Source organism: Vipera berus (genome assembly GCF_964194415.1).
Source record: "Vipera berus genome assembly, chromosome: 6".
In the NCBI taxonomy this organism is placed as follows: Eukaryota; Metazoa; Chordata; class Lepidosauria; order Squamata; family Viperidae; genus Vipera; species Vipera berus.
In genome coordinates, this window is record NC_138208.1 from 77687689 (window position 1) to 77704588 (window position 16900).

Consider the following 16900-nt stretch of genomic DNA (forward strand, 5'->3'; position numbering starts at 1 on the left):
CTCCCGTCTCCTTTCTAGAACTTAACTCCCTACTCCCTTTTAGCACTATTACCTGGTTGGATAACAAAACATCTGCAAGCAAACAACCAAGCTCCAAGAACATCAAGGACTCCACAGTTCAACAGCTTGGTTGTTTGCTTGGTTGTTGGTTGTTGTATATATATTTCTTCTCTTAGTACAGCAAAAACTCCACTGGTAGCATCTTAAGAGCAACTTCACATGTAGTGTTTGGAACATTCCAAGATGCCACTCTGGTCCCATAATGTTCTTCTTGTTCAGCAGCTCAGTCTCAGTTCAGTTGCAGGAATCTGAAATTGCTGCGTTGCTCATTTTTTAAGTAACATGCTTCTGTAGAGCTTGTTGATGGCCCATTTCTCAATTTGTGGAAATTCTTCCCTTACCTTGATTCCCCGACTTGCCATTACAATAGCAAGTCTTTCAAATGGAAAGTTGGCTTGACAGTTTTTCGGTTTATTGGTCACTTTTGGATTTATTTATTTATTTTTGTAGGTATGCACACACACATCTAAAGACAAGGCATGGAAGGGGAGTCTAAGTAATTAATTTTGCATGCCTGTAGTATAAAATAGGGATGAGGAGATTTGTTAATTGCTGCTGCAGGTCCCCAAGGTATCTGCAGGAGGAAAGTCAAAGAAGTCAAGTGTCAATCACAACTGTGTGTTCAAATTCATGTCTGCATTTTTATGTCTGCCACATAAGTAGTACAACTGTGATCATGGCTGAGATCTTAACTTTTTTTTGGCTCTCCCCCTGCAGATACCCCTGGGATCTGCAGCAACATCATATGGGGCAGTGATTTTATTGCTTCTCAGCACTCAGATGTCAGAGCATCAAAATCATTTGCAGAATTTCTTTGTCGGAGTAGCTGAAGCTCCATGATATCTAACCCACCTCACATGGTCCCAGCATAGTTTTGTAGATCTAAGACCCATAAAGGGTATGTATAGTGGACTAAGATTCCATCAGTTTTCTAAGTAGCTGCCATAGACAGAATGTTTCAACAGTATAAAAATACAGTAATAAGCTGTAGAAAAGTAGATTTTTTTGTTTTAAAGCTTAATTAAGAAATATGATGACCCAAAATGTTTTATGATGTACGTACTTATCTTAATTGACAGCATCAGCGAACCCAAGCATCTAATATGAGGAGTAACAACTTATTAAACAAGGCAAATGAATCATGATGCACACACCATGGTGATCTGTCAGATGTCACTACCATACAAAAGCAGATTAGATTTAAACAATTTCTTCGGGTTTTTTAACTGATAAACAAAAGAAGACATGGCAGATCTTAAATGGGCTGAACTTGTTGTTCTAACCTTGCCAGTGTTTTGCTGGCTTTTTGTAACAGCAATTAACATAAAGTCTTTAGAACATGTCTGGATGTAGTCTTTAATCTTTGGTTTATTTAGCAAAAAAAAAGAAATGTGGAGTCATGTTTTAGCTTCTTTAAGAAAAATAATGAGTATCTCCTGGAAAGCTGACAAACTACATGTTAAATGTAGTTGGATATGGTTGTTTATATCCTTTTTTAAATAAGAAGACCTGTTTTGCTGGAGAAAAACAAATTCGCAGCCTGAGAGGCATAAATACTATACTAGGAACAATATATGTAAGATTTTTGTTTTAATCAATACCGGAGCTTTGCAGATGTTTATAGAGATTATTTGAATTACAGCATGTGGAAAGGGTAATGTTTGTGATTTCCTTACTAGTCATGATCTTGACAATGCTATAATTAAGACAAACCAACTCATCCCAACATCATAGCAAAAATAATATGCTTTCTAACTACCTATTTAATTTGTTAAACCCTAAATTTATATATTTCTCATGTGAACCACTTGCACTCAGCTCCAGCTGATGCAACCCGCAATAAAAAGTGGATGAACTCTGCTTTTGGAGCTTGCTCTTAATGGAATTAATTAATTAATGACATAACCTTATTTGAATAAGCTAAGAGAACCACAGTTCGTTGGAGATGCCTTCCTGCTGAAGACTGAAACAGAAGAAAAACAAATTAAAAAGTGTATGATAAAATGAGCTAAGAATTTTGGTTATAACTTACATATGGAACAATGGGAAAACATGTATCTGATGGACTTTCATATTATGTTACAATTTAAAAGAAAAAAAAGTTTAAACGACATACAATTGGTATATGGTACCAGAAAAACTATGTATAGAATGTATAAAGGTACTTCAGATTTATGTTGGAAAGATGGAAACCGTGAAGAACCATTTTATCATGTTTGGTTGCCTTGTAAAAAATAATAGAAAATTTTGGATTCAAATACATATAGTGATTTAGAGATTTTTTTAAAAAAAAATTAGTATTCAATTGAAACCAGAACTTTTCTTACTGGGACTAGTGGACAGACAACTAGAATGCACAAAGATGGAAAGACTCTGAAATACTTACAACAAAGGAATGATTGGTGAAATTGGCAGAATTTGCAGAGATGGAACCCTTGCCAAAGGCATAATCTGCAGATAATCTTATGGACGTGTCTTAGAGAAGGTTGCAAGGATTACTTATTCTACAGATAGTAGAAGTGAAGTACTTTCAGCTTTGAACTTTGATAATCCTATCTAGTTGAGCAGGCAGAAAACCCATTTTAAATTAGATGTCATAAATATATCCACTCTTATTTTGTTCAACATTTCATTTTACACTATTAAGTTTGTTAGAGCATGCACAGTCTTATTGCATGAGATAACCCAGGAGTAAACACAGTAAACAGTGGTCTGTATTAAATGGTGGTTTATCTTACACTATTTACAATATCATAAACCAGGAACAATATACATACACGTGCTAATACAGCAGGGTCCAACAAAACACAGTTACAGCAGGAAACGGAAGAGAGATAACACATCAGCAGAGCCTTCCCTTTATACAAAAGCTCTTAAAGAGACACAAACCCTCCTGAGTCATTCCTATCATTATATCTTAAATCTTACATTACATAAGCTGGTTAGCTGTTAATACCTTGACACTCCTCCCATTTAAATCTAAACAGCTGTTAACCCAAATGCTTTTACATACTCTTGATGTCTGCCTGCATTCAGTGGTGGGATTCAGCCAGTTTGCACCACTTCTGCAGAACCGGTAGTTAATTTTTTGTTGCCCAGGCCCAGAATGGACTTCTGGAAGCAGCATCCACACAGAGAACCGGTTGCTCACATATTTGAATTCCACCACTGCCTGCATTTAAAGGCTTGGTCAACATATTGGCTATATTGTTGTCAGTGGAACAATGCTGTAACTTTATCAGTTTATCCTTTACAGCCTCCCTGACATTACAATATTTTATGTCTACATGTTTGCTTCTGCTTCTGATACGCTCTCCAACATTGTCCTCAAATATTGGCACAGCTTCTTTTACATCAATACGTACATCTCTTAGTAATTACGGGGTTCATATCTTACATTTTACACTCTAACCCCACTTGCTGAGAACCGGTCAGGAGATACTCCTTTATTGCTATGTTCAGACCTCCTCGGTATCATCTGTTCCTGTGATTCTGTTACTTCTCTCTTTACCTCAGGTCCATCCTCTTCTATTCCTACTATTTCTGACCTGCTATTCTGTTCTTCCTTCATTAGGCTTTGTTTAATCTCTCCTTCCTGAGAACTAGCACTATGTGTTGGCATGAACACCTTGGTGTTAGCATACGCCCTGTCCCAATTGTTTTATTCTGCAAAACTAGCAGACCTTGAAATTATAACCTTCTTTGTTCCATCTGTAAATCTATATCCTTTGGAACCTGGCTCATATCCAACAAACCTAAGTTTCCTGGCCTTTTTCTGGCCTTTCCTTCTGGTGCTTTTGGGAATATGCACCCAGGCATAAGTGCCAAATGTCCTTAGGTGAGCCAATGAAGATTTCCTTCCATATAACAGGAAATATGGAGTTTCATTGATAGCAACACTCCATATCCTGTTTACTAGATAGTTAGCTGTTTTCATGGCTTCCCCCCAGTATGTTTTACTCATTCCTGCATCTGCCAGGAGTGAGTCTTTCAAGGTTTGCAATACGCCATTCCTCTGTTCAGCCACTTCATTTTCTGCTGGCGAATACGGATTCATACGTCTATGCCTTATGCCTAAGTTCCACTTTTGGAAATTGTCAGACATGAACTCTGTTCCCCTGTTTGCAGCTGGCATACTTTATGGCCATATCTTCGCTCTACAAAGTTCACCCATTGCTTGAACTGTTGTAGAACCTCTGGTTTGCTCTTTAATAAATAACAAAAACCATATCTGGTGTAGTCATCTACTAAGACAAGTACGTACTGAGCCCCTCCTACAGAGGGTGCCATAGGACCAATCAAATCACCGTGAACTAACTGCAAAACTCTGTTTGCCTTGAGCTTTCCTTACTTACAGGATACACTCTGGACTTTGCCTCCTTACAAATAGCACAATCTAAATATGTGTTGTACTGCTTAATGGGTAGTCCTTCCATTAGGTCTGGCATCCTTTGCAACACTCTAAAATTTGCATGACCTAAACTCCTGTGTAATAAATGTACACAATAATGTGTGGGAGTGTTTGTAAGTGTTCGTGTACAAGCATCCTGCTTCTTTCCTAACACAGATAAATTATCCAGCTTAACACCTTGTGCACAAATCCTTCCACTTCCTGATGGTGTAGTGACCCTTTGCAAACAGTACTTCATATCCCATGTTATTCAAGCTTGAAATTATGGTCTAACTCTGGTACATATAATACATTATCCAATGTTTTTCCAATACCAGGTACATAAACTTTACCTTCCCCATTTGTTTAGCTGGTCTTAGGTTTGAAAACATTTATGGGTCATTTGCAATATGCTGACATACCCCACTGTCCAACACCCAAGTGTTCTTTTCAGTTAATGTTGCTGCCAGGGAAAATGTTGGTTGTGTAGCTCTACAACCTTGTTTCGCTGCTCTTCTGTTTTTCTTCTCAGGGCAGCGACTGTCTAGATGCTGTGTAGAACCACATGTGAAGCAGCGTTTCGCCTTGCAAACGTTCTCAGCTGCTCTACTGGCATCTTTGGACATTGCAGTTTTAGGCCTGGTCTGTGCATTGTCACCCCTTCTCTGCCACCTTTCCAGCCATTTCTGTTCCTCCTCCAGCAACTGGCCAGCCAAATAACTCATGGTTAAGTCCCTCTCTTGCATGGACTCTAAACTGGTCACTAGGATGTCCCATGAAGTGTCCAACAAACTGAGCACGACATACACCTTGTGTGCCTCAATAAACGTCATTCTTCTTTCTTCTAACTCTAGGAATGTCATTCTCATGGATTGCAATTGAGTAGACATGCTCTCTCTCAGTTTCAGCTGGGCCTTATATAGCTTTCTTGTCGGCATTACTTTGCTGTTCGCAGTCTCTCTCACGTACACATTGCACAAAGCTTCCCAGCACTCCTTGGTAGACTGGAGACTCCTCACGTATATCAGCTGGCTATCCTCCAAACTCAGGATTATGCTGGCCAATACTTTCTCATTCTTTCTCTGGTCCCCATCATCCAGGGCTGCAGGTGGATCAGAAACTATTATCTACAATTCCTTCCTTTGCAGGTACATCACCATTTTCAGACACCAGGAGAGGTAGTTTGTCTCATTCAGATGAGATACTATGAAACCTCCTCCCATTACACTGATGGAGTCCATGTTGCCTGCTACCACCACAAGCCACAACAAACCACAAGCCTTAACTCCTCTGGCTCTGGGTCAAGCTCTCACTGGGTTTCTCCTCTCTTTGGGCCCATAACTTGTTAGAGCGTGCACAGCCTTATTGCGTGAGATAACCCAGGAGTAAACACAGTAAACAGTGGTCTGTATTAAATGGTGGTTTATCTTACACTATCTACAATATCATACACCAGGAACAATATACATACACATGCTAATACAGCAGGATCCAACAAACCACAGTTACAGCAGGAAATGGAAGAGAGACAGCACACATCAGTGGAGCCTTCCCTGTATACAAAGGCTCTTAAAGAGACACATACCCTTCTGAGTCATTCCCATCATTACATCTTAAATCTTATATTACATAAGCTGGTTAGCTGTTAAATTAATACCTTGACAAAGTTGCTCAGAAATTCAGCATTCCATACACATCTGGAGAGCTGGTTTCAAGTAAAATAATCAATCATACTTGAAAAATAGACTTTGACAGTTATTAAATAAATAGTGTTGAAAGATTACTCCAGGCTTCGTTGCTAAAGAATCTAGTCTTTTCTTTTATCATCTCTATGCACAAAATATGTGTATGAATCAATAGGGACTAATTCATACTTGAAATGATTCTTATTTCCACCAGATAAAGACTACTCTCTATTGAAAATGGACCTTTGTGGGGAGGTGTTTCATGTCCTTTCATTTATGTTCTAAGCTTTTAAAACTGGTTTTGTTTGGTTTTCTTTTGATGGAAGAGCAATACGATAACAGTAAATGGAAGCTCTTATCTGCTCCAAAATATGATACAGTAATGGGTAGAGACAGATTTACTCATAACTGGACCATATCTGGGCCTCAGGGAGAGCATAATGACTTCCTTATTCTTCATAAACCAATAAATCTTCATAAAGATTTATTCTAGAAACAGGGGTCCATGGTGCAGCAAAAACATGTTTTATTTAAGCAGACTTGGTAGGTATCATACTTGAAACCATTATTCTTATGCCATATCCCTCATTGATTCTTGGCTACATTTTGACTTCAATTTGACTGTATGTAGTACTCTAAATTTCTTTGTGACAGAAGGAAAGGTCTTTATTTACTACACTGACAATGTTTCCTGGATAAAAAATAAATCTACTGAATCCTTTGTAGGTTTTAAAAAAAAATGGGCCTCATGTCTCCTTGGCAACAAAATGTGTTTGGAAGCAACCCAGTATCAACAAATCTGCCTCAGAATCTGTTTTATATAGTTGATCCTATAAGTATCACCTTCTGGCTCTGTATTACTAAAGATCAGTTTTATTCATCCTAATTTCTGTTAACCATGAAGTTAACATAATCACACCAAAAAGGATTCTCCCATAATAAATTTGTTGATAACATTTAATCTAGAAATCCTTGCCACCAAGTTCTTAAAATACACCTCACACACTTGAATAGCTGCTAAAATAAGTTGATATACCGGTAATATTCCACGGGAACATTTTGGGAAATTCTGGTGAAGAACACAGACATTTAAATAAACTGGGTTTCATCTTGCATTCTTGAGTCAGTTTTTGGGATTAGGATAAATTTGTTGGACAAAAACGCCAGCAATGTAGATTGTTACAAATTTGGCAGAGAATGGATAGCTAGGGAGATAACAGCAAAAGTTGCCCAGATTGCATAGCCAGCTAAGAAAGCCCCTTTCGTATTCATTCTGTCCTCAAAAAGAATTTTTTTAAATCAGCAAAAATTTCTAACAATTATGTTACCCAGTTTGGTAATGAAATGTCTGCAAGAAACCTCCAAGCTCAGAAAACACCAAAACAACCTCAGTAAATTTTTTAACCTTCCCTCTCCCCAACTACCCACTCACCCCAGGCTGAAGTAGTAAAATGCATTGTGTGATGGTATAGATGTTTTGAATTTGAATATGTTACACTTCTTCAGTATTTTAATACATTCTTTGTTTCAACTCTGAGATCTAGTTTTGTGGCAAAATAATGCCAGTCGATATTGTTAATATTACCAATACAATGGCATACTTGAGATTGATGAAGTACAGGACATGACAATTGAAGAACAGTAATAATAAAATGCACAGTGCATTAATTTACTTGTGAATATGCTGGAGTATATTTAAAAAAAACAAATGTTGAGAAAACAATTTTCCTTCACTGGAAGGAAGAGGAAGGAAAAACAGGAAAAGTAGGGTGATCAAGATTTCTAGGATAAACTAATAATTTGTGAAGCTAAAATAAGTTCTATTCAGTATGGGGTGAAATGGAATCATGAACAAAATCTATGCCATACTTTCTTTCAACATTTAGAGTAATACAAGGCTCCATGTTATTCAAATATAACATGAATAGATTGCAAGATCTTTATGTTCAGAGAGAGAGAGGATGTACATCTAAAAGAATTTGTTAATTCAGCTAAAATTGGAAGTCGTAAAAGGTAAATGTAAATTCTTTCTCAGCTAGGTTGCCTTAACTTACATTCTAAGAAGAAAATGGGGCCTAAATATTAGACCCACCCATCCCCATTCAGCTGGATTGTCATGGTTCAAAGGCGGAATAGAACATTCTAGAATTCTCCAGAATGTTGCTCCCCAGAACATTTGGTTTTGCAGATTTCTACTTGATGATTTCATGGACCACTCAGATAATTTTCTTGGCAGTAGTGTTGTGTTTATCATCAGCCTCTTTCAGGATTTTAAAAAATTTCTCAATCTAGCATACAGCCCTGATATTCCCTAAAGGTCTCCCAAGGAAGAATTAACCAGGCCAGACTCTTATTAGCTTCCAAATCTGCCAAGACAAACTGCAGGATTCCAAATGCTGCAGAATTTTATTTTGGTATACTGTATCATATGTGTTTTTGCCACATTTAGTAGAATGTGTCTGTAGACTGAATATTGTAACAAATATTGAATAGTTTTTTTTCCTGTGGTTGCTATTAATTACATAAGGAGCAAAAAAGGAAAATATAGGAAACATAGGAAAGGAAAACATGTTAGACAAAGTCTAACATAGACTTAGTAAGATTGGTTAGAAAAGTTTAATTAGATAAATCTTTTAGTACGTACGGCAGCATCCAGTGGTACAGACTGAATGTGGGCCTCTCTGCTCCAGGAAGTTCCATTGCCTTGGAAAATGGTATAAACATTAGAAACATGACAAAAAGAGGCATATATTACTTAGAACTAGAAAAGTGGGATGCTGAATTGTGTGTATTAACTTAATCATCCAACTCTTTTACAGGCATATAGTTGCCATACATCACAACTGCACATCTTCAGTTTATTTTAAGATGATGTCTCAGAAATAAGTGCGTCTTAAATGCTAACAAACAAATTCAGCTAGGTTGCCAGCTTTTAAAAGCCATTAATATGTGGGCGATTGGTGATAGATCTCTTGATTTTGTACTCATCCCTAGAAATACTGCAGACATTTATTATGCATCACGTATAGTATAACTACAGAGATTTAAGTACAAACATTTATACAAACTGTGAAAAAATTATTTTCCTTAGTAATTGACAGTTTAGCATCTGAATATGATTGGATGACAATCTGGATAGATCAGGGCCTTGTTTTTTGAATTAGAGACATTCCATTAATTTTTATTTTGCTGCTAAGGAAGAAACTTGGAGAGCCAGGCTAGAAAACAGGAGACTCTGAGTTCAAGTCCTGCCATATCCATGAAAGCCAGTGGGGATGATTTGGGGCCAGTCATTCATTCTCAGTCCAACCCAACTCACAGGGTTGTTGTTATGGGGAAAATAGAAGAAAGGGGTAGTAGATATATTTTCTGTCTTGAGTTGTTTGTAAAAATAATAATGGCAGGATATAAACAAACAAACAAAATTAATCTTATAAATACAGCTGACAATGAGATAATGTTCTTCATTTTCCTATTATTCCATCTGAGGAAAGTATTGTTATGTGCCTAGAGAAAGATACTCAATCCAGAGATACATTTAACATTGTAGTTTGGAATATAGAGGGTGATATGACAGCAATCAGAGAATATAACAAAGCCAGAGATTTACTATTTATAATAGTAAATTATAAATTTACTATAAGATTTATAATAGAGATTTATAATAGTGTGCTTCTAACTAAAGAGCATAAATTGATAGGTATGGATATTAAAAATTAAATTCATGACTTAATCTGCCTTTTGGATAGTTCTTATTTTCTCTTCTGGACACTGATGTGTTGCATTGTATAATACAGGTAGTCCTTGACTTACAATCCTTTGTTCAGTGACCGTTTGAAGTTATAACAGAACTGAAAAAAGTGACTTAAGACTGTTTTTCACACTTACGACTGTTGCAGCATCCCCTTGGTCACGTGATCAAAATTCGGACACTTGGCAACTGTCTCGTATCTATGACAATTGCAATGTCGCAGGTTCATTTTTTTGCAACTTTCTGACAAGCAAAGTCAATGGGGAAGCTGGATTCCTTAACATATGTGCTACTAACTGAACAACTGTAGTGCTTCACTTAACAACCATGGCAAGAAAGGTCTTAAAATGGTGCAAACTCACAAGAAATGTCCTGCTTAGTAATGGAAATTTTGGACTCAATTGTTGTAAATCGAGCAATACTTATATTTTACTTCATGCCTTCAGTTCATATAGAATGATTTTCAAGACCCCAAGTCCTGATCAGCATCCTAGCATGGAACATATTCTTGAGTCTTCCACAAAACAATTATTTAACACATGAAATAAATTAGCAAATGAACCCAACAAAATGTCTACAATGAGTGTTCATATATATAATATAGCATTATTAAGAACAGCAAGACAAAAATAACATAAATATTGAAGATGAATGAGGAAACTTTCAGATGTGGAAAGAATGGAAGACAGCCTGAAGACTCGGTTTATATTCTGCTATATTTTGGATAGGAGAACTATAATTCTGGAGTGAATGATAGGAGCTTGTGGAAGGAACAAAGCCTAACATAAAAAGCAATATAAGGCATTTGTCTAACATAATTGAAGACTATCTCATGATGGTGATCATTTTTTTAATCAACTGTATGTCAGTGACAATATCTGGAAGTAGTTTGCTGGTTAGGGTGTATCTTTCATAGGACAAGAGAGGAAGTAGATTTCACCTGCTTCCTTGCAGAGAAAGATGAAGTACAATTGAGATAGCGCAGAGAATAAGCATATTCTTTCTTTGTTTACAGGCTTTAAATCATTTCCCTGAAACACCCTGTAATGTTAATTACAATATAGTCCTGAGAATGGAACTGCCATTCAGATTTTTCCATTGCAATGTTACAGGTTACAGAAGAAGCTTTATATTCTGACATTAACAAATACAGTGACTGCTTAATATTAAATCCAGATTATCAGCATACAAACACTCTGTTCTTATTTTAGATCCTATTTAGCAGTTTTGTACAGCTCATGTCTCAAAATAGTGAGGTGGCATCCCTGCTTTTATGGACATAGGCTTCCAGACACATACGTAGACTATCACCAACAACAACAACAACAACAACAACAGAAGAAGGATTTAGGGAACTTCCCAAGATCTTGGTACCTCAATTTACCTATCTCTAGCTTCCTGAAATAATTATGGTTCCTTAAATGGATAAGTTAAACTTCTGAATTTCAATTTAGGCTTTGATCTGCAAACCACAGTTCACTAACATACAACTTTATGCATCTGTCTTTGATCCATCTGTAAATTGGGAATAGATACTAATAGCCAATCACAAAATCCAAATAATTTGAAAAATCTATTGCAACCTGAAAAACTCTTAGTAATACAAATTGTGAGCTAATGTTTTAGTTTTTATTAAGAGCCATGACCTTGGATCAACATCTGATCCCAGCGAAACTTTGCTGTATTTTGAGGCTGATATCATATGGTTTGGGTTATGGATAACATTGTGTTCAGCAAAAAAGCCAGCTGTTCTCTTGTAGGCAGCTGTCCTATTTCTCCCTGAGGAGTTAGAGCCTAAGGCAGGGGTAGGCAACCTCGGCTCTTTTATGACTCATGGACTTCAACTCCCAGAATTCCTCAGTCAGCTGACTCAGGAATTCTGGGTGTTGAAGTCCATGAGTCATAAAAGAGCCGAGGTTGCCTACCCCTGGCCTAAGGAATCAAGAGCATATGAAAGTGGCAGCTTCTTTAGTGACTACAGCAGATAGATTTGGAAACATCTGCTTTGCACCTCTCAGTAAAGACCAAGGTTCTTTGGTTCTTAATGTTATGGATTCCTTCTTTGGCTTCCTTGCTTTTTCTCTCTCTGGAATAGAGTCACCAGTTATCCTAGAATTAATGGCTGCTTTTGAGGGAATGTTTCTGTGCTCACACATCCAAATAGGAAGCTCTCCTATTTCTAGGAATCTTTCCTGGCCGGCTGACAATCAGCAGAAGCAGTTGATCATTGTTCATGGTCCCATGTGAATATTTGAATAGGGCAATCATATCCTAGCTTCAAAAATTCAAATGACTGTTAAAAGCAGCAAAGCAGTACAAAATCTCAGTTTACAGCCGTCTAATGGCCATCCCTATTTTTATAGCCTTAGCTTGAGCACTAAGGTAAAGTCAGCAGCAGCTCTGTAGCAAACAAAAGTCATGGATATAGCAGCCTATAATCAAATAATCTTGATAGTATGTGGTTTGCTTTCATTCAGGTTTGGTGCTATCTCCTGAAGACTAGGAGATTTTCTTTTCCATTCCCTGACTGGCAAAGGAGTTTATTGCATTTTGGTCATCCATTAACCTGATTTCGCCTGGAAATCATTTTGCATCCAAAGTGAAAGCACATTTTGTAGAAGAAGCATTAGGGGATATGAAGTGTATATGTACTTGTGTGTGTGATATACTGTACCAAGAGAAGAGAGAATGTGGGGGGATGATGATGATGATCTTGAAACTTCATCTACATGATAAAGGGCTCTTCAATGAAGGCTGTGAAACATAATCTACAATAGGGGTGTCAACTGGCGGCCCGTGGGCCAGATGCATCACGAGCAAGCCACACCCACCCCGGCTCCGCAAAGGCAAAAACATTGCTATACGTCACGATATGTCACATGAGGCAATCGTGTTTGACACCCATGATCTACCACATGTTCCAGTGCTAGTAAACAGATGTTTTTTTAACTTGCCAATCTAGAGCTGAGATAGGGTGACTGACCCCACTTAGCCAGTAGGCTACTGTATCTAAGGGAAGACTTAAACCTGGGTTTCCCTACTCCTAGACCAACCCTTTCACCACAGTTGTGTGTGTATTTACATGAATTTCTCACATTGTGATTTTTATTGAGTTTAAAGGTTATCGAGATACTCAAATTAGCCTTCAAGATAATTTCAAGGATCAAACAACTGGTTAAAGATGAACCTTCAGAATTAATAAACTGCACCATTACAATGATCCAATAGACACTGTAATATTTCAGATATGGATACATTGAACTGACACTTTTCCTGAAATATCAGAGGTGAAGAATACTGGGAGCTGAACTTAACAGTGATACAGCTACCTTAATTTCTAATCATGACATTTTCACAACTCTTCTCAATAACTCGTCTTCAGCAGCTGCTTTTCTCCAAATATGTAACCTTTTCCCCACTGGTTGCAAAGCCAAACTTGGAATTCCAAATAATTCAATAATAGACAGTTCTATTTGAATGGAAGTATGGAAACAGCAAGTAAAGAGTTGCAGGAAATAGTTTATCAATGTACTCCTAAATTATTTCTCTCTCATCCTTTCTCTCTCAGAGTAGATTTCCACATTATTTCATGAATTTTTGATCCTGTTGTGCATATGATACTTTTGTTTGTGCAAATTTAAATTTGAAAATTAACCAAATTAAAATAACTGTATTTTGATTTTCATGTTGTTTCACTGTAACTGTCTCCATGATTATAGGAGTAGAAGTCAAATATGTGTGGCGGTATTGGATTAGGAAGTATTGCCATATTCTAGATAGCAAAAACCATACAGAGTATACAATTATGTATAAATTATTTGGCTTGCAGTTAGCAATAACAACAAGAAATGACAAACTTATCAAAAAGACAATTGTTTTGACTAGGAAGTGTAGTCCTCTCTTTCTCCTATGATGTAATATTTCCTGTAATTTTCCAAAGTTAACCTCCATGTTCCATGTTTTTGTTTTCTTTTCTCTGCAGGAACGAGTGGAATATCTCTTTCTCATAATTTTTACAGTGGAAGCATTTTTAAAAGTAATAGCATATGGACTTCTCTTTCATCCCAATGCTTACCTCCGGAATGGCTGGAATTTACTAGATTTTATAATTGTGGTAGTAGGGTGAGTATCTATCTTTCAATCTTTAGGAAATAGTTGCTGTTGTTTTATTTAAAAAAAAACCTGCAAAGATATTTGAAAATTTATATTTATTTATTTATTTTATTTAATAATATTTCTATACCGCCCTTCTCCCGAAGGACTCAGGGCGGTGAACAGGGCAAGAATAAAAATACAGAATTACAAAAATTAAAAAGGATTAAATACATGCCCACTAAAAACAATCAATACTATATTAAAACCCCAGTAAAATAAAACAACCGTAAAAAACCCTGCCGATCCCCCCTCAGGCCAGGCCGGCTTGTTCAAATAAGAATGTTTTTAGATCGCGGCGAAAGGAGCGAAGATTGGGTGCCATCCGGAGCTCAACCGGTAGCTGATTCCATAGCTCCGGGGCGCCCACAGAGAAGGATCTCCCCCTGGGGGTCACCAATCGACATTCTCTGATCGGTGGCACCCTGAGGAGGCCCTCTCTGTGGGAACGCACAGGGCGGAGGGAGGTTGATGCCGGCAGCAGGTGTTCCCTAAGGTACTCCGGACCCCTGCCATGTAGGGCTTTAAACACCATTACTAGTACCTTGAATCTCACCCGGAAGACAACTGGTAACCAATGCAGCTCACGGAGCAGAGGTGTAACATGGGAGTATCGGGAGACTCCCAACACAACTCTCGCGGCTGCATTCTGTACCAGTTGGAGCCTCCGGTGGTCCTCAAGGGCAGCCCCATGTAGAGAGCGTTGCAGTAGTCCAGACGAGAGGTCACGAGCGCATGAGTGACCGTGCATAAGTCATCCCGGCCTAGATAGGGCCGCAACTGGCGCACCAGGCGAACCTGGGCGAAAGCCCCCCTAGTCACAGCCACTATGTGATCTTCCAAGGTGAGCCGTGAATCTAGGAGGACTCCGAAGTTGCGAGCCCTATCTACGGGGGGTAATAGTTCACCCCCCATAGAGAGAGATGGAATATCCGAATTGACCCGGGATGAAGGTATGCAAAGCCACTCAGTCTTGTCGGGGTTGAGTTGAAGTCTGTTCCTCCCCATCCAGACCATATTATATTACTATGATGAATACATGGATAAGATAGTACTTCTTCCTGCCTACCCACCCCTCTACCATTGCCTTTTGTAAGAGATTCTATGTTTTTAAAAGATAGCTGTCATGTGGATGCTTAGTGTTTGAAGTATTTCACATAAAGAGGTGCATGTAGTATGCAGCATCTGAATCCCATACATATCATCATCATTAAAGATAAACATATTTGAGTTGATAGATCATCCTGTGGAACATCATTCCTGCCAAGTTGAGGTTGGCCCCTGGGAGTTGAAGTCCATATATAGTATTTTAAAATTGCCAAGGTTGAGAAACATTGCTTTACAATCTAGAAAGGGTACAGATTGTAGCCAAAAGTATGTGCATTGATTAATGTTTTTGTAAGATTGACTCAGGCCTCCATCTTTCCTAGGTCAATAAAATGAGGACCCAGAATGTTGGGGGCAATATGCTGACTCTGTAAACCACTTAAAGAGTGCTGTAAAGCACTATGAAGCGGTATATAAGTCTAAGTGCTATTGCTATTAGATTGATTCTGTTAAATTTGGCATTGATTCTTCTAAACCTTTTTAGAAACTGCAAAGCATGTCTGGGAATTATGTTATGGCTATCAACTAATATATTTCTAACAGGGCATATGTGCATTTTGTTTACATCATTATTGTACATATAAATACAAATGTTTTAATCTCCTTATTCATAGGCAGGATTTTCTGCACTATATAAAGTAGCTTGATTGCTTCTTTCTCCATGCTGTATACTAACCATTTTGTTGTTTTGTTTTGTTTTTCATTCCTTTCCCTTACTGCAGGCTTTTTAGTGCAATTTTAGAACAAGCAACCAAAGCAGATGGGGTAAATTCGCTGGGAGGTAAAGGCGCTGGATTTGATGTTAAAGCACTTAGAGCTTTCCGCGTACTACGCCCATTACGGCTGGTATCTGGAGTTCCTAGTAAGTAACCAAGTTGTGTGGGGGGGAGGGTTGTTGTGGTTGGTTTTAGGAGCAAAAGCTGATACTGTGAAAAGACACTGAAAGAAATAATTTAGAGAAATATTCCATCCATAATGTGAAGACTAACTTCAGGGCTAAGTAAATATTGCTCATAACTAAGATTATCATTCTCGTCCAATAATTAAAAAGAATAAGGTTGAATGTCAGGTAAGAGAAACAGATTATTGTAAGAGTGGAGTGCTATGTGGGTCATGTGAGACTGAGCTATGATATGAAATAATACATCAGTTTAAAGTCCTATGAAATGAAGATGAAATCATTATAATGAATCTACTTGTAAATTAAATCAGCGTGGCTAGTGAGATGCTGGCTCTGAAGCTGATGCTTATTAATAGTCTCACAAATGGCTAACCTGATGAAGAAATCTGCCCATGCAATACATGCCTGTTCTTCAGTGCAATAAGACTGTTCTTTCTCAAGAGTCTGCACATTTGATTAATCATTTTTAATACAGTGAGGTGATAGGAGCATTATTTCCTGTCTGGTATTTTATTATTATTTATTGTAACACCCCCACACACACACACTCAAATGATTTAAGATTTTTTTTATTGATTGCTTAGTTAAAATGCCGTTATTTGTTATGCTGCATTGCTAATCTCTCACATCTGGTTCTAAGAAAATGCATGGAGGGATGGTACAATATAAGCTAGAATTCTCAGTCCTGTTGAACATCTGTATGAAGTTGCTAACTGAGCTCATCTGGCAGTATACTGATGATACCCGGCTTTATATCTCCATCAATGGCCACCCAAGAAGATGCCATGGAGATTCTATCTTGTTGGTGCTCTGGGAGCTTGGATGAGGAAGAACAGGCTTCAGCTCAACTCTAG

The 16900-nt window shown here is 37.8% G+C and overlaps 1 protein-coding gene across 1 annotated transcript in view; it reads left to right on the forward strand.

Annotated features, from left to right (window-relative positions):
• Nucleotides 1-16900, forward strand: part of CACNA1C (calcium voltage-gated channel subunit alpha1 C) — a gene marked incomplete at both ends in the record, with an annotated part of 519540 nt that overhangs the window by 308579 nt on the left and 194061 nt on the right. The window contains 2 exons of the mRNA XM_081331729.1: nucleotides 13869-14008; nucleotides 15868-16007. Of these exons, the coding sequence (XP_081187855.1) occupies nucleotides 13869-14008; nucleotides 15868-16007 (280 nt within the window). The remainder of the gene's footprint in view (nucleotides 1-13868; nucleotides 14009-15867; nucleotides 16008-16900) is intronic.